General features: G+C 32.7%; 1 protein-coding gene across 1 annotated transcript; it reads right to left on the bottom strand.

Annotated features, from left to right (window-relative positions):
- Positions 1 to 1021: 1021 nt before the first annotated feature.
- Positions 1022 to 17756, bottom strand: LOC129227955 (prenylcysteine oxidase 1-like). The gene is made up of 5 exons (XM_054862580.1): positions 17576 to 17756; positions 16093 to 16299; positions 8527 to 8701; positions 7460 to 7668; positions 1022 to 1813 (listed from the first exon to the last, which is right to left on the bottom strand). The coding sequence occupies exons 1-5, from the start codon at positions 17649 to 17651 to the stop codon at positions 1050 to 1052; spliced, it is 1431 nt and encodes a 476-aa protein (XP_054718555.1). The 5' UTR covers positions 17652 to 17756; the 3' UTR covers positions 1022 to 1049.
- Between the last annotated feature and the right edge of the window lie 6 nt (positions 17757 to 17762).

The following is a 17762-nucleotide window of genomic DNA, read 5'->3' as shown; positions in this document are numbered from 1 at the left end:
TAAGAACAACTTTAGGCTATTTTTGGAAAGGAAGGGTTTCAAGGCTCCTAGTCCGATATTTCTAAAAGCGCAATTTTATACTTCCTTTGGTGTCATTTATGGAAGCGCCGGTGGATCCTTCTGGACAGTTTTCGACGATTGTATCTGAAAAATCCAATTACAGACTATTTTGGTGACATTAGAAACATGTCTTAACATTGCAAAAAGTTACATATGCCAGGTGGTTTTCCCCCCGAAAATGTTTAGAAATTGAAGTCCCAAAATCCTACTTTAGGCATTGTTTAACAACAATAGGACAAAGAGTGCGGGTGAAGGGTGAAAATTTCAGTTCTTTATTCATATGTATTTGACTCTATTCAGGGGATTCGCAATTGTATATTGTCTTCCCTCCCCCGTATCCGCACTAGTTAAACCACAGAATTAGTTGTTTGAAGTGCTTGCGAATGTATCTTATCAATATAGTTTTATTTTTTCATTAAAATATGTCTTCATTATTTAGGGTCTATTAAAGCTTGGGGGGGGGGGAGCAAAAGTGGCCGCCCTCGGCGCTCCTTTTAGAATGAACCCTTTAATGCTTCAGGTTAGGCGGCCATTTTCCTCAGCGCCTCTTCCCTGTATCCCTACCTGATTGTTGGCTCTGCCATAAATTTTGCCACCAAATGAAGTATGAGGGTTAAGTACATTGGACTAACACACTGTGCACTAATGCTTTCTATTTTTCTTAAACAATGCTACGCTATCGGGAAATTGACATAAACTTTGACTTTTCGATAAACATTTAAAATTCAGCATATTTGACTTAAATTGAGAGACATTTTGCTTGATTAATAGAACTATATGTGGCCTGCCACCCCCCCTTGCTGTGGCCGCCCGTGTGCAATGCATGCACTGCACACCTGTTAGGATCGGCCCTGGTTCTAATTTCTAATTTTGTGAGCCCCCACTTGTCCCCTCTCCGATATGGGCACCTAGAAAAGGACCAGTTGGAAGCCCTGAGCATACGAACCCTGCATAGTTTCATAGAAATGAAAACAGTTTAATTACGACATTTATAATTCATCTTTATGCATTTCTTTGTAATTATCCACCTTGTGGTCTAAATGATGCCACATATTATAGGCCAGCAGAGCAACATTTTTCCCTGCAATGGCACTCATCTCCATTGCACTTGCTGCTAATTCAACAGCATTCGTGTAATAAAGTCTGCGATGAAGGAGGAAAGGAGGCAGTTGTTTTGGAACTTCGTAATGAGGATAAGCTAACCATTCCTTTTGTTTAAGTCCTGTAGTATGTTTGAACAACTGTTTCAAGACCTCTTCTGTCAAAGGCTTTTCACTGAAAACTTTGTAAACCCTGTTTTTGCTTTTACTTTTGATTTCACTGACAGGCGAAACCTTACTCAGACTGTTAAAACTGAGGGAACTCTTGCACGTCAATATTTCATCGGGCACAGCCTTTTGATCGAAAGCTAACGGATTTAATTCGCCTTGTACAAAAGTCGTCACTAGCGGATGGAATCTGCTTTGGAACTGGAAAAAATCTGTCTGAAAGTTTGTGAACTTAATGTTTTCAGAATTTCTTATTAAGGGACATGCAACGACGACAATGTCGTAGTGAGCCGTCGAAAGATTCTGCTTCGACGAACCATCGTAAAAAGAAAGAGCATATGTTCCATCTGCCATCAACTTGATTTCAGAAACATCACCCGTTCTGATATTTGCTTTTGATTTTGCCAAAAGGCCTTCGGGAACACGCTTATTCCCTCCTTCGACACTCCACAAATTATTATCTGCTCCAGCAAGAGAAACAAAGCCTGAAATGAAAATACTGTCAGTCACACAAGAGCTTTGTTGCAAACTACAGAGTCTTACAAACTTACACCGTGTCTGCAAATTACTACCTTACCAAATTTATAAATGCAATTCGTGAGTTTCTACAAATCAGTTCATTACAAAAAGAGAATTATATTTCTGAAAGTCACACACTTCAATATTAATTTCAAACAATGAGAATATTGCACTTCAAAAAAATCAAAATTGGAAAAATCTTCAAATTGATAAAGCACATTTTAACGAAAATTGCGATTTACATTGCAAATTTGATGTTAATTAGATTAAATTTATTCAAGAGCTATAGAAAAGTACATATTTAACATCAACAGATACATTGTTATCAGCAAATGACTGAATTTAAAATGAACACATATCACATTGTTCTAATATATACTAAATTGGTACTAAATTATATAAATAAATATATAAAATTATTATATAAATAAATATATATAAAAACTAAATTATATTTTAAAAAAAATAAATACTAAAGCCCACAAAACTGCTCTATGTGGCTTATTGCTATGTTCAATGTTTCGAATAGAAAAATTTGTTCTAGAAACTTCCAAAACAACCAATCATATTGATTTGGTATTAAAAGAGCAATTGTTGCAATTTTGGAGCCAAATGGTCAGAAATTGTTTTCTAAAATACAAGATGGAAACTCTGTATTGATGAAACAGACATAGAGTAATTATAGAGAAAATTCTTAGTAAGTAATTTTCTATCCTTTTTCGAGTTTTCTCATTCTATTTAGAAAAAGAAATGAATTATATTTAAATTTTATACCTATTCCGGTCCACAAGATTGATCCTAACATACAAATACAAATGTGACGACCAGCAACAGGCATTGGGCCCAGCTAGGCTTCTCCTAGTCAATATATTAGTACCCAATGAAGTTCAATGGCCCTCTTAAAGCTATCCACCCCCTTGCTCATGACCGCCTTTTCTGGTAAGCTATTCCAAGTGCCCATGACCCTACTAAAGTAGTAGTTTTTCCTAATTTCCAAGTTAGCCTCAGATTTAAATAGCTTAAAACAGTGACCCCGCGTCCTGCTTTTCCCACAAAAATTTAATCCATTTACATCTTTCATTTTGATAAATTTAAATAACTGAATCATGTCCCCTCTGACTCTCCTTTGCTCCCGGCTATACATGTTAAGCCTATTAAGTCTGGTATCATAATCTAAATTTAAAAGTCCTCTTACTAATCTAGTTACCCTTCTTTGAACCCTTTCCAATACAAAAATATCTTTCTTCAGATAAGGCGACCAAAACTGAACAGCATACTCAAAATGAGGTCTTACTAAACTCCTATATAAAGGCAGAAGAACCTTCTTAGATTTGTTTGAAATAGATCTATTGATAAACCCAAGCATTTTGTTGGCTTTGTTACTAGCAATGCTGCACTGTTGACTAAACTTGAAGTCCTCATTTATTAAGATACTCAGATCCATAACATTTTCTGCCTGATTAATGACTGAACCCTGTAAACGATATCTCGTAAGCTTATTTCCATGACCTAAGTGTAGCACTTGACATTTCCCTACATTAACTGCCATACTCCATTTATCTGCCCACTTTGTAATATGATCTAAATCCTCTTGAAGCTGTTTTACTTGTTCTTCATTTTCGACAATCCCCATAACTTTTACATCTTTAGCAAAACAATTCATGCTTCCAGAAATATTGTCATTGATGTCATTCATAAAGATAATAAACAAAAAAGGGCCTAAAACAGATCCCTGAGGAACCCCGCTTAAAACATCACTCCATTTAGAATGATTTCCTCTCACAACTACTCTTTGTTTCCTACCAGTAAGCCAATTTCTAACCCAAAGTAAAGTTTTCCCTCCTAATCCTATGTCAGCTAATTTGCTGAGAAGAGCAACATGCAGTACCTTGTCAAAAGCTTTCTGAAAATCAATATAAACAACATCCACACATTTTTGTTACCTAAAGCTGCGTTAACCTTGTTATAGAAATGCAATAAATTAGTAGCACAGGATTTACCTTTCCTGAAACTATACTGCAAACTAGTCAACAGACTATTAGTCTCCAAGAACGAGGTCTTGCACTAGAGTAAAGAGAAGGCGAGCACCACTACACTAAGTTAAGCAGAGCATTTGTATTAATATAAAGTAATCTAATGCTATAGGATTGATTTCAAGACTGATGTTTTAAATTTATAATATTTCCAGGATTGATTATTTTACTTTCAATATTTAGTAGGGTCTGGTGGGGTAAAGTGGTCATACAATCGTAGGTTTTCAACTGAGGTGGAAAATAAATGCAACAAATTCTTTAAAAACTTCAACTTTTTTTGTTGATATTTTACATTGCATTATTAAAGAACACGGTACATTAAATTTTAGGAAGAAAAATATTGATTTTATTAGTTTTATAGAACTTTCTTTTCCCTGTGTTTTTATGACCACTTTACCCCATGGGGTGGGGGAAAGTGGTCATAGCATGGGGTAAAGTGGTCATAGTTAAAAATAGATGCAAAACCATTATAAAGAACCCTAATACTTGTATATTTCAGTTGTTTTTATAGTTACAAGTATATTCACGAGTACATGCATGTATACAAGAATATATACGTGCCGTGTTATACACGAGTAAACACGTTCCTATATGAGTAGATACATAATAAATTAGATATGCCTACTCAAGTATATACGTGTATAAAAGCATGTATACGTGATTACCTACAGGAGTGTATACGTGTCTACATGAGTACGTAGGTGTCACATGTATATACATGCCACGTATATGTACGTGTCACGTGTATATACGAGTATATACGCTTATAAACGAACATCATATGCGCGTATGCACTCGTATCTCGAGAAAATACGTGCATACTTGAGTATAAATGTGTAAAGTAGACGTATATATGCATATGTAAGTGTACATACATACATATACGGGTATACACGAGTTAATTCGTGGATACATCCAGTGCGTCTTTGGGTATGTGTCTACTCACGTACATATAATATGGAAGCACGAGTATATGCGCATGTATACGTGTAAATACGATTATATAGCTGTATAGACGTATATACAGCCGTACGTGTATACACCAGTATATGTATGTATACACGAGAATATACGCTTATATACATGTCGGCTTACAGAGTGAATCTAAGCTCTTGGACAAAAATCAAAGGGGTGTGAGAGGGGAGGATAAGAAGCAAAGAATCATAAGGAAGTTATAATCACTGACGCGCTACATGCACACGAAGCCAGAAACTGGTGGATGCAAAGCAGGGCACAAAATTGTTGCACAAAGGTGATTTTATCTAACATTTTAGTTTTTAAGGAATATTTAGAGCAGTTGTTGAAAGTTTCGATCTGTAGTAACTCTAATACACGCATCGCAACAAAGGCGCAGCGGCTGATGAAAGTTTTTCAAAAGTCTCGTTATTGCAACAGAGAGGGGTCTGTGAATGCGACGCATGTATTACAGTTGAAGGCCGCAAATTTCATCAATCGCTTTAAAACTTTCTTAAGTCCAAAATGTTGTGTAAAATTGTATTTGTGTAACATATATATATATATATATGTGACTCCTTTTGCATCCATCAATTTCTGACTTTGCGTGCATGTAGCGCGTCAGCATTGTGTTTGTGACTACATGTTCCTTAATGATTCCTACTTCTTATCCTCTCCTCTAACACCTTTTAATAATTTGCTCAAGAATGTAAGCTCACCCTGTATACTTTTATATCATATGCTTGTATGTAAGTGTCTACTCGAGTACGTACGCGTATAGACGTGTCTACCTGAGTACATAAGTGTTCTTATATATACGTGTTTATGAGTATAAGCGAGCATATACGTGTATAGTAGAATGTATGGCTGTATTGATAAAAAATACTTGCAGATACCCATATACGTATTTATTGGCGCATTTATGTGAATACGTCTATGTACATGTCTACACGAGTATATATGCGTATATATACGCATATACTCGTATATTTAACCCCGTTTACTGTAAAAACAATACATATTAAGTAAAATTAATATTTAATTTGCATCTGCCTCATACCTAAAGATTAAGTGACATTAGAAGAACAATATTCGTTAAGCCTAATATTATGACCACTTTACCTCATCTTACTTAAATTGTTCTAAAAAATTATCTAAAATAGGTTCAGATAACTGCTAATGAGTAAGAGTTCTTGAGACATGTAGGAAGCTTCCTGTACAGTCAATCTATTCCTAATTCTAACAAACAAAATTTCCCAAGGATGTTAAAATAGGTGTTTAGATTTTAAAATTTTTCATGTTCACGCAAAATATTTTTTTTTTACCAAATAAAATTTTGCCAGTTGTAAAATATTGTATTCAAAATGTAGTTTCTAACTGCCTTACTCTAAAATAAAATTTTCACATTCATTCAAACATTCATTTCCAAGCTATAGCCATTTATTTGACGTATGACCACTTTACCCCATTGACCACTTTCCCCCACCAGACCCTATTAGAGGAGTTTTTCAATTCATTATGAATACCCAAGTCATTCAATTGAGAAACTGAACAAGACATAAAATATAAATCTCTACATAGTGTAAAATGAAGTCTCCAAAAAGCGTCTGTGTGTTTGAACTCGCAAAACTCAAGAACTGCCCAGCAGATTTTGCTGAAATTTTCACAGTTTGTTCCTTTAAGTCCTGAAAAGGTTTGCAGACCAGTTCGAATACAATTCGATGAATAGTTCTTTTTTATTCCAATTTAGACCCAATTTTCACATAAACTCCCAATTATGGGGGTGAAAAATTACTCGCAAATAGCAATATTATATATCGTTGGAAAGGGAAGAATTTTCCGCGTTCTACGCAATTTGTTCCAATGCTCTAACTTAATTGAGGCAGGAGTTTTTTACGTTTTTAGCTCGAATTTTTTTAGGTGTAGCTGAAATTTAGGAACTACTTTCTTCATTAAATTTATCAATAAAAAGTGAAGGAATTGTCCCACAGTTTTCTTCTTGACAGCATTGGAAAAAGCTGCCTTTTTTACTCCAGATCTAACTCGACCTAAAAGGTCGACTGATTAACCCTCTATCTCCATTAGAAAAAAAGTTACAAGCGAATTAAATGAAGTTCAAAAATCTGTTCCCACTTAAAGTTTTTAAATATTTAATTCTGCATTTCCACGGTAACACTTTATGAATCCATTGTTTATTTCCATCTTTCTCATTTTCAATTCCTAAACTTATTTTATTTTGTGTTTCCATGGTTATGCTTTTTAAATCCATCTTTCTCATTTTATTTTAATTTCTTAAAAGTATTTTAGTATCTGTCGTCATTGTTTGGTGAGAAAATTTTGCGTGTTGGTTTTTTTTTCTTTCATTTAATCCTGGTTATTGAAGATACTTCACTTGATGCAATGGTTTTTTTCAAGGTAGACCGGGCAATGCTGCTAGTATAAAATAAAATGCTATAATTGGGGCAAACTTAACATGGCAACGTCTTAGTGTTGTGATTAGAGTCTGCAAAGCCTTCTTCACAATGCTGCCATGTTAGGTTTGCCCCAACGGTAGTTATTCCAGCAAACAAAATGTAAATTTTATAAACAAGCATAAAATGAACAATAAAAAGAGAGATATTCTACCTGCAAAGCCACTAATGTTATTGGTTTGTCCATAATTCACCATGTTGATCGATTGAACTAGCTCATCCAAGAAGAGCTGTGAGTAACTTTTCCTTTGCAAAAAAGCTGCCAATGATTCCTGAGTCATATTTCGGAATGAGGGATTCATCCATTCCAACATACCAGAAAGAGTAGTGAAAGCATACTCTTTTTCCTGTAAGTTGTAAATCCTAAAATTAAAAAATAATTCAATTATTACAATGGCAATATTTGCTCACCATTCAAATCAAATCAATTTCCAACATTTACATTGCATTATATGAGCTCTACTGAGAAAGTGTGAACACATTAACTGCTCATATTTCACTATTTAGGTACCTACATCAAATTGAGATAAACATTTTATATGATCATAATTTTCAATTCTTATGGCCTGTACAAGTTCTTGAAAAAAAAAAAAAAACTTCTTCCACTTCTTCTTTATGCCATGTTTCTGCAACTTTGTGCTTTGATGATATTGATTTTTTAAATTTATTTTATTTAATTTATTTAATTTCTGGTGGGTTTGAATAACACTTCAGTTTTATAGAAGTAGAAGAATAAACTAACATAAATTGGTCTCTGAAACTAGACAAATACTTACAGTAAACTTTAAAAAAGTGGATAAGCCTACGAAAATTATAGACATAACTTAGACAAAAAAAAAAGATATTGATACAAAATAGCGATGACTTTGCACTAATTCACCGCAGAACCAACAATCATTTCAAACAACTTAAATCATTTGAATGAGCAAATACTTGAAAATACTGTACAGGAAAACACTTTAACTATCCCCCCTCCCCTCCCTTTTTTTTCTATCTACTCTTAATGAACTTTGCAATACGTTTTAAATTGATACACAATTAAATAAAAAAGAAAATTATAATAAACAAGGTCTTGTAGGTATTTTTTCAACCCAGCGAAGTATTTTTATTGAAATAGAGATGTAATAAGAAATTAATATGAAAATAAATACCATTTATACAACTGAGCATGGACACAAATGAAAAAAAATATATAGTGTTTTTGACAAATATATAACATACCTGTTGAAGTCACTCAAAATTGATTGGACCCATTTGAAGAGACCAAGCGAAGAAATCCCATATCGCCAAAGAAATTTTGCCATTGTAATAAAGTGCCACTCACTTTCTTCAAAAACAAACTGCTTTCCATCATAAATGCCAAAACGTGATGAAGTAGGTTTTCGTACACTAAGACCTTTTAAATTTATATAATTGAGAAAAATGTAACAATGCAGGAAAATTTGATACAAAAGTAAAAATAGGACAAACAATTATATCAGAACACAAGGAAAAAAGCATAAAACCAGCATAAATATCAAAATTGATTTTGTACAAATATGTGTAGGAAAAGTGCCAATGAGGTTGTTTCTTCATTTAAAAGTACTACTTTTAATCACCGAAATTAATAGAATAAGCAAAAGAAAAAAAAAACATCGAGCAAGAAAAAACTTTCATTTTCTCAATGCTTAGTTTTTAATTAACTTTTTTAAATGTCCGACTTTGAAAATAAGGCCTGGTCTTTATGACGTCACAAATAATGTACTTTGGCGCATCTGTCTACCTCGTTTCCACGTTATGATAATCAAGAAGCATATTAAATATGAGGCTTTGCTCTTGCTATCAGCTATATCATTGGCAACACATCTGAATAAAGAAGCGATTTAAATATTTTGCTCTGCAAAAGGCATTTCATCATTTGTGATGTCATTGGCAGAAAGGTAAACAATGAAAGTGCACGGTCAAAATATTTTTTTAAAATATTAAAGTTAGCCAAATTGTTTAAAAAATGGTCAGATCCTATGTTTTTAAGCATGCTCTTTCAGAAAAAAATACTTTTAAAATTTTAGAAACGACCCCATTCAGGCTGAATCTACATAATGACATTTCATGAAAAGGGTGATTGTATCTCACACATGACAATCTTTACTAATAATAAAGCTGAAAGCCTCTCTGTCTGGATGTCCAGAGGATGTCTGGATGTCTGGATCTCTGTGACGTGCATAGCGCCTAGACCGTTCGACCGATTTTCATGAAATTTGGCACAAAGTTAGTTTGTAGCATGGGGGTGTGCACCTTGAAGCGATTTTTTGAAAATTCGATGTGGTTCTTTTTCTATTCCAATTTTAAGAACAAAACTATCATAAGATGGACAAGTAAATTACGAAATTATCATAACCGTAACATGAGCACATGCCAATTGGCGAGATACGAAATTATCATAGCGTGGAACCCTAACATGGGTACAAGCCGATTGCCGAGAAAATTCACCATACATTATTTGTAAATATACAGGCGAACCAAAAGACCTTTTAATTTTCTATTATGGGCAAAGCTCTGTGGGTACCACTAGTAGTATTAAAATAAAGTATTTACACTGTGAAACTTCGGTAACTTGACTGCCCCTATAACACGACATTTATTTTTCTTATCTTTGGCCCAATGCTAATTTCAATGGGCAAAAACCTCTCTAACTTGACAGACATTTGTAGGAACCACTACAAGTCGACATCCATTTGCTATTGTAGTCCATATTTTGCTACCAACATTTTTTCATATTGACAACCAATAAAACCCAAAAAAACCCAACTAAAGCTGGGTTTTTTAAAAGCAATGTGGTTTTTTTGTCTTTTTTTAGAGAAAATGTGGGGTACTTGTAGCATATTGTAGTGTAAGTATATGGGCAAAGAACAAAAATGTCTTGGGGTAAAAAAGCTGGAAAATTCAGCGTTTTCTGAAGAAAAGTAAAAAGGACTACAAAGCCCAAATATAGTGAAGTTTCAGATTTTTTAGTTTCCATGATTACCAACAGTTAAGGCAAAGTTACTTTTCGAGTGATAAATCTATTGTTTGTTTGTTCGCTTTTAATTACTACATTTTTTTTTTTTTTTTTTTGCATTTTACTTTATTGTATTTCATTTTATAATGCAAAACTACTGTAGAACCTCAAGTAGTTTAAATCCCTTTTTACTGAATTCCAGCTTAATCAAGACATTTCTTTGAATTTTATGTTGCCCGTTTTTTTATTTCTATGTACAGAGTAAGAAATATTAAACTTTTTCGTAAGATAATGAAAATACTGTATATCCTATTCTGTTTTCTGTCTGACCGTTTGTAAAACCTGTTAATTTCTTAAAAAATATACCTCGTTTATTCAAGATTTGTGACATGTTGGTTTGCAGAAAATAATTCACATGAAAGCTTTTTAGCTTTTAGCTCGAGTAGGTACAATCTACAAATATTGAGAAAATCAGACGTGACAGGACTTAGTCAAGATAATTTGAGTTATTTTTGACCAGTTAAAGAAAAAAGTTAAATATATTTATTTGAAATCTTTGAAGTATTTTTTTAATGCCGTTAAGAGTTAAGAAATGCTATTAAAGTTCAAAATTCATATGTCCATTGTCTGTGGTGAAGAACAAATAAAAAAGGAGTTTAAATTGCGAAAGTATTTAAATTAATTAATTTTAAAAAAAAAATCTCAGAAAATTTTTAAAAACCCAAAAGTGGGCAAAATAATGGGTTTTTTTAAATGGGTTTTTTCAAAAAAACCCATTGGGTCCAACCCAATTGGGTCCAATCCGGCCAACCCTGGAAAGAAGGCACTATGACATGTTTTGCATATGCTGCCCACATATTTAAAGCAAAACTTTTTATCTTCAGGAGACCTGACTGACAAGAAGCTTTTTCACCTCTTTTCAGAAATTATGGGTTTATATTTCACGAAGTATTCAAATAATATTAGTGATTTCATTATTTACTTTTCCAAAAAAAAAAAAAAAAAAAGAAAAGAAACCAAAGAGAAAACTCATTTCCTGGAATTAATTTTCATAATGTGGTTGTTAAACATGAGTAAGTAGGTGATACAGAAGTTCTTTAGGAATTAAAATAATGGGACCTCAGTAAGTCGGCATCCGCTTAAGTTGACATGTTTCTGTGTTCCCTTGAGGTGTCGAGTTGATTGGTTGGTTAGATTGGGTTTTTTGGCGCAAGAGCCTTAGTAGACTATATTATGCCAAACGATTGTTTTTATTCGAATTTCTAAAAGAGAAAAAGACACAAAACTTCTAGAATTTTGAAAATATTTGCTGAAAAACCATAAATGAAGTTTTAATTTTGAGTAACAAGCCAAAAGAGAAATTAGAAAAATAATTTTGAGTAAAATAAGAACACTTGTAATAGCACAAACACAAGAGGAAGACAAGGACAAAAGGACAAACTCTAAATTAGAGACTAAAATCCAATCTCTTGAAGGAAGGGGAACAATTTAGGATCAAGTGTGTCCCCTAAAATTTCCTTCAAAGAAGGATGGAATTGATTAAAAAATTTCAAATGAATATGATTGAAATTTGGACATTTGCAAAGGATATGCAACACTGTCTGAGTTAAGTTGCATGTGTTGCATATTGGGGCTAGTTCTCGAGAAAAAAGATGTTTATGTGTGAATCTGGTATGACCAGTACAAAGCCGAGATATTATTACTTGTTCTCTTCTGGGGATCTCAGATGACTTAAAAGATTTAGTACTACACTGTACCTGCATCTCTTTATTCACTTCCTACTTTTTATTCATTGTGTCAAAACCAAATGAAATAATACTTTTTTTGTCTAGTAGGTATAGTGATGTGGATCGGGTTAACACCCAGCGGGTAGGTAAATATTTTTTGGGTATTTACTGGGTATTTACCCAAGGCCTGGGTAAATACCCCAAAACTGGGTATTTTACAAAAATATGCAAAAAGTAAATGGGATTTTTGTATTACACAGTTTATAATATTTTTTATTGAAGGACTTGATGAAATTATGAAAGAAACATATCGTGAACCAAAGAATCTTTCTTTTCAATGTCATAATTGGAGAAGTATAAACAATTCAATGATGAACTTCAGAATATAAAAATCACAATTTAGGTTAGTCATATCCAAAATGAAAAAAAAAAAAAAGAAAGGGGCATGAGGGATGTTTGGAAGAATAAACTGAGAAGTTATTAAGACTGCAATGTGATTAATTTACTTTATTGCTGTTTAAGTGATAACGTGGCAAGTATAGAAAGTTTTCACATCAATAAGAAAAAAAATCAAAATATTCTTTTCTGTTGCCTTGCTCATTTGCGTTTGCTTCCCAGTACTTCACAATGAAGATTTATGCATACTATTTTTAATACACACAATTAGTGATGTAGAGTGGGAAAGTAAATATTTTTTTGGGTATTCATCCAAAAGCAGAGTAAATCCCCTAGTAATTGCACATTTTGCAAAAAAATAATTTGGGAGGTACCAAAAGGTAATGATTTTCTTTTTAAAACATAAACCGTAAAATGAAAGATTAAAAATATAAAAATTAATGTATTATAATTTTTTTAATTAAAGGCTTAATGAAATCTTAACAAAAAAAAAAAAAAAAAAACTGTCAGAATTTAGAATAAACTACTCTAAAACTTAAATGGGATGTTTGCTTGTTTTTTTAATAACAAGTTAAGCTTTTTACGTTCTGTAAAATGGCTTTTTATATCTGAAATTTGGCTATCAACATTGAGTAGTAGGGTGGTCCAAAAAAGACCCTTTTTAAAAAATTCCTGATTTTTATTGGTCCTACCCCCTCATTTGGTTCTATCTGAGTAAAAAATAATTATTGTGAAGTTTGAGCTCATAATTTTAACATTTAGAGGTAGCTCAACAGCCTCAAAGTTCCGCGTTTTACCACTTTATGTCGTAAATGCAGATGGAAATAAAATTGACGCTAGGAAAAGTGTATAATTTATTTAATTAAAATTGCCAGCATTTTGTAAGTTAAAAATAGTTACATAATAATAATATTTCAATAGTCATGCATATGGCTTTCCTTAGTACACATTACAAACTCTGTTTTTTACATCCGGGATAAGCTCGTCAATGTTCTGCGACAACTTGCAATTGTTCTTCATTGCGTGCCATTTTTCCATTAAACTCTTTTATAAGGGCTATACTCCTTTCAGCATTATAATTAACCACTGAAATTCCTTGAATAATCCTTATACGGTGCATTTTTAGGCATAGAAGCAGTCATCCAAGCCTTTAAATACACACGTACAACAAATATGCATATTTTTTGCAATCCCCTTTCTTCTATTGACGTGATGGTAAATTGACAGCTAAACATCCATATTTCGAAACAATACAAAATTTTAGACATTCATCTAGCATGATGCATAGCCCGAGGTGCTACAAATTTGATACCATGTGGAGGAGCTTTACCTAGAAATATTAAGCATAGTTCAAGACATTTTCGACAATCATCTTTCGATTGCGTGTCATGTAGTAATCTTTCAGCAAATACTATTGTATCATCCTTTACATCTGTCACTTGTGCTAAAATGTCCTTATTGTTGATGCTTATGATGTATTTGTCTTTGTCTATGAATTCCCAGTAGGCCTGGAATCGTTTAAAAAGAGGTACGTCCGGTGCGGAAGAAAAACCCAAACATTTATGAAACACCGCACCAATAATTAATACCATAATGTGATGTCGATATGTAAAATATAATAACCTTTTCTTTAGTTTTTGCTCTAGTAAAACACGAGTACCCTTGCTTTCCCCGGTATTAACACTCGTTGTGTCAAAGCACATTGCAGAAACTTTGTCAGTTAGGCCCCAGTCCTTCAAAGCACACCTTCTTTATTTTTTTGTGTCATTGTACTTCTGTTTTTGTGGGGGTTTTTTTTATATAACTTCCATTGTTAATAACGTTTTTTTTAACTTGGGATTACAGTTTTGGGGTCCTTTGTACGGGTATTCTGGCTTTCTGCCAAAATTTTGTTATTTCTTCTATTGTATTTCTTGAAGATTCTCTTACGGTTTTCTTTAATTCAATATGGTTATGAAGAAACATACCCAATGCCATATGAACTGAATGTAGTTTACTACCTGTCAGCTCACTTATGGTTGAACTAAGAAGATAAACTTCTGATTTTGATTTAATTGATGTATTTGCCATGCTCAGTTATTCTAAAGTAAAGAGACATATGCATTTCAAAAATAAGTGCAAACTGCTATTCCAACAGTGGTGAAATCAAAACCAAAAGAATTAAGAATACATACATAAGCAACAAGTTGAAAATTTATTCGATCACGACTGTTAAATGAATAGATTTTATGTATTTATATTTACAAAAGTATTTTCATAATGGCTATTGTTAAGTCTCTATATAAAATAGCAATTTTATAAAGCAATTGTTGTCTTGTTAATAAAAATAGCAATTGTATTTTACCTTAGTGCGATCAATGGTCGTGTGTTATACGCGTTCTATTTAGCAATGATGAAAACTTCATCTGCGTTGAGCTACCTCTAAATATTATCGAAATGTTTTCAAATTTTATCAGATTTATTTTTTAATGCATTGGAACAAAATGGGAGGGTAGGACTCAAAAAATGTTCACCTTCGAAATTTTGGACCACCCTATTGAGTAGGCATATCCAACACATTTAATGTGAATATCATATTAGATTGCTAAGTTGTTTCACACAATAATTCTTTAAATATGTGATCAAAATACAATTTTTGGGTAAAAATTTATTGTTTTGTATATGATTGGTTATATATACATAGTAGAATACATACAGAAAAGTATTTTAGTTGAATATAAATTTTTGAAATAAATACCCGGGTAAATACCCATTTTGGGTATTTACCCAGGTATATACCCTGGGTATTTACCCCTAAAAATAAATACCCGGATATTTTACATCACTAAGTAGGTATAGCTTGAACTTCTAGAGATGGATTGTGAACTGGAAGCCACTTCATTCTGTAACAGGTAATTTTACCTATTAGCAGTAAAGTCTCATTCTCCATGATCCTACCTATTTCAAAATGAAGTGGCCTGTTTCCACTTTGAATACACGCACCATATCTCTGTAGTCAAGCCTTACTTGCTTGCAGATTTGTCATTTAGGGGGGGGGGGGGTCAAAACCAATAGCGAATTTTAGGAGACCTGAGGGGGCACATGTTGATCCCAAAGGGAAAAAATTCAACTACCCCATTTAATGTTCTTAATTTCATTTCTAAACAGCACAAATAAAATCTTTTAAACTATTCTTGTAAAAAACACACAGCATATTTGAACATAATCCCTTTTGTTTCCAATTGGCGTACCATTGGAGTCAGAGGTCAGTGAAAGATGGGATTAGGATTTAAAGGTACATAAAGTCGCAATCAATTCTATAATTTTTCTTCTAAAGAATTCTAATTAACATTTAGGGAGCCTAAAAAACATTTTAAAAGAACTTCGTGAAAACTTAATAGTTTAACGAAAATTGTATGAGGAGGCGATTTTTACTTTTACCCTCCTGTGTCTCCCCCCGGCTTTGTGAAATTAATGTATTTTGATGTCACTAGGTGTGATTTTTGCTGTTTTTTTCTTTTTTTTTTGGGGGGAATAATTTACATTGGGTGTATAAACTGCAGTCTCTGGATGTCATGACTGGGCTGTCCATATTTTGCATGACATTAGATTGCCAAAGTTAGGCTTATTCTCAGAACCTGGAAACTTTTGATCAAGTTTTCACTATTTCTATTTTGAAACTTTCAATAAATAAATGAATGAAATTACCTAAAAGTTTAGTAAAATCAACCATATGTTTGTTGCTAGGATGGATAACTGAGCCTCCAGCTTCATAAAAATCCCCATCTACATTCAAAACATTCAATCTTCCTCCGATGGTGTCTCGTTCATACAGAGTGAGTTCCGCTTTGTCTCGAAAGAGTTGTCTGAGAAAATAGGCACACGATGTTCCTCCAATGCCACCACCAACAATTGCTACAAAGAATATTTAAAATTAAACTTTATGCTGTCAATGAAGTAGTTTCAAGCGCAAAATAACTTTCCATATCAAGCTGCAAATAACAAGCATAGGATATTACAGGTTTGCTGATCAAACATATTTTTGTTTATGTAGTTTTATCCTAGCATTTATGTCATACTAATGCAATGATACTAAAATAACAAGTCATATCTTGCAGCAGGGGGCTAGGCCAATTAGTGGAACAAATTTTCTCTAAACAGCCCTTAAAAAAAAAAAAAAAAAAAAAAGACTTTAGTGTAATCTGTTTGAATACACTAAAAAACTAGTAAAACACATTCTAGCATAATTTCTCATTGTCTGATTGTTAACTAAAGATAACAGTAAAAGGGTGACTAGGCAAATAGCGCCAAAATGCCGCATTTGCAGTATTTCTGATTGGGTAGAAATTAGCACTCATTTTCAAAAGAAAAAATGTATAATGAGGCTATATATATGCATTAAAAAGTAATTTTATTAAAGTTCATTCTGAATGCAAATAGTTAACAAAAATAATAGAAGCGGAAAAAACCTTTTAGCAGAATTCAGGATAGCATAAACTAATCCTTTACACAAATTATGACAGCAAATGCGAACCTTTTACAAAAATCGCAAAACTAAAACTTTTTATACATAAATCACATTTGTGAACGTGAATGTTTTATCACACCTGATTTTCCTACTTTTTAAAACGCTTGTTATTCTCAAAAATAATTGCAGTAAAATGTTAACAATTTTTTTTGGAAAGTAGAAGGCTAGCTTATAGCAAATTTTCAATTTTTTTGTCCCTAGAAAAGGAAAAAACGTGAGTTTTTGCACATTTTAGTTACTTTTTCACTAAAGTAGTCAAGTAATTGTTTTTAACAACTGATTACAAAATAGCCCTTTTTGCCCATATTCTGACTAAAATAACCGCCTTTGCTTCAATTTAGTAGTTCTAGTCGCTAGTGACAGCACAGTATTTTGTTCAAATGTCATAGAACCCACAGCATGACTTTTTTTTACCATAACAATTTAATTTACAGTTCGATTAACACATTGTTTCATTTTGATTTTGTGTTTTGGTATGAGAACCTCAAAATAAAATTCAGTACTAATCAAACTGTAAATTAAAGTTATGGCAGAAAAAGTCATGTTGCGAACTCGACAATTGGGACAAAATACTGTGAAAAATGGCCCTTTATCAAAAACTCCCTCATACAGTAATTACATTTTAAACTACATAATAAATAAATATACACCGACAATTTGTACCTATTTTCGGCGTAAGTTGGGCAAAAATCGCGGAATAAAAAGTAGAGCATATCAAGAAAATCTTAAGGGTGCACATCGCTTATCTTGAGTAAAATGTATATGCAATAAAACAATAAAAAATGATTATTCATACGCAAAATTACAAAACTATTTTTTTTTTTTTTTTTGGTTCAATTACTGTTTTAAA

The sequence above is a fragment of the Uloborus diversus genome, chromosome 8, assembly GCF_026930045.1.
Source record: "Uloborus diversus isolate 005 chromosome 8, Udiv.v.3.1, whole genome shotgun sequence".
Taxonomy (NCBI): domain Eukaryota; kingdom Metazoa; phylum Arthropoda; class Arachnida; order Araneae; family Uloboridae; genus Uloborus; species Uloborus diversus.
Note: the sequence above shows the minus strand (reverse complement) of the source record. Positions and strands in the feature narration are given on the sequence as shown.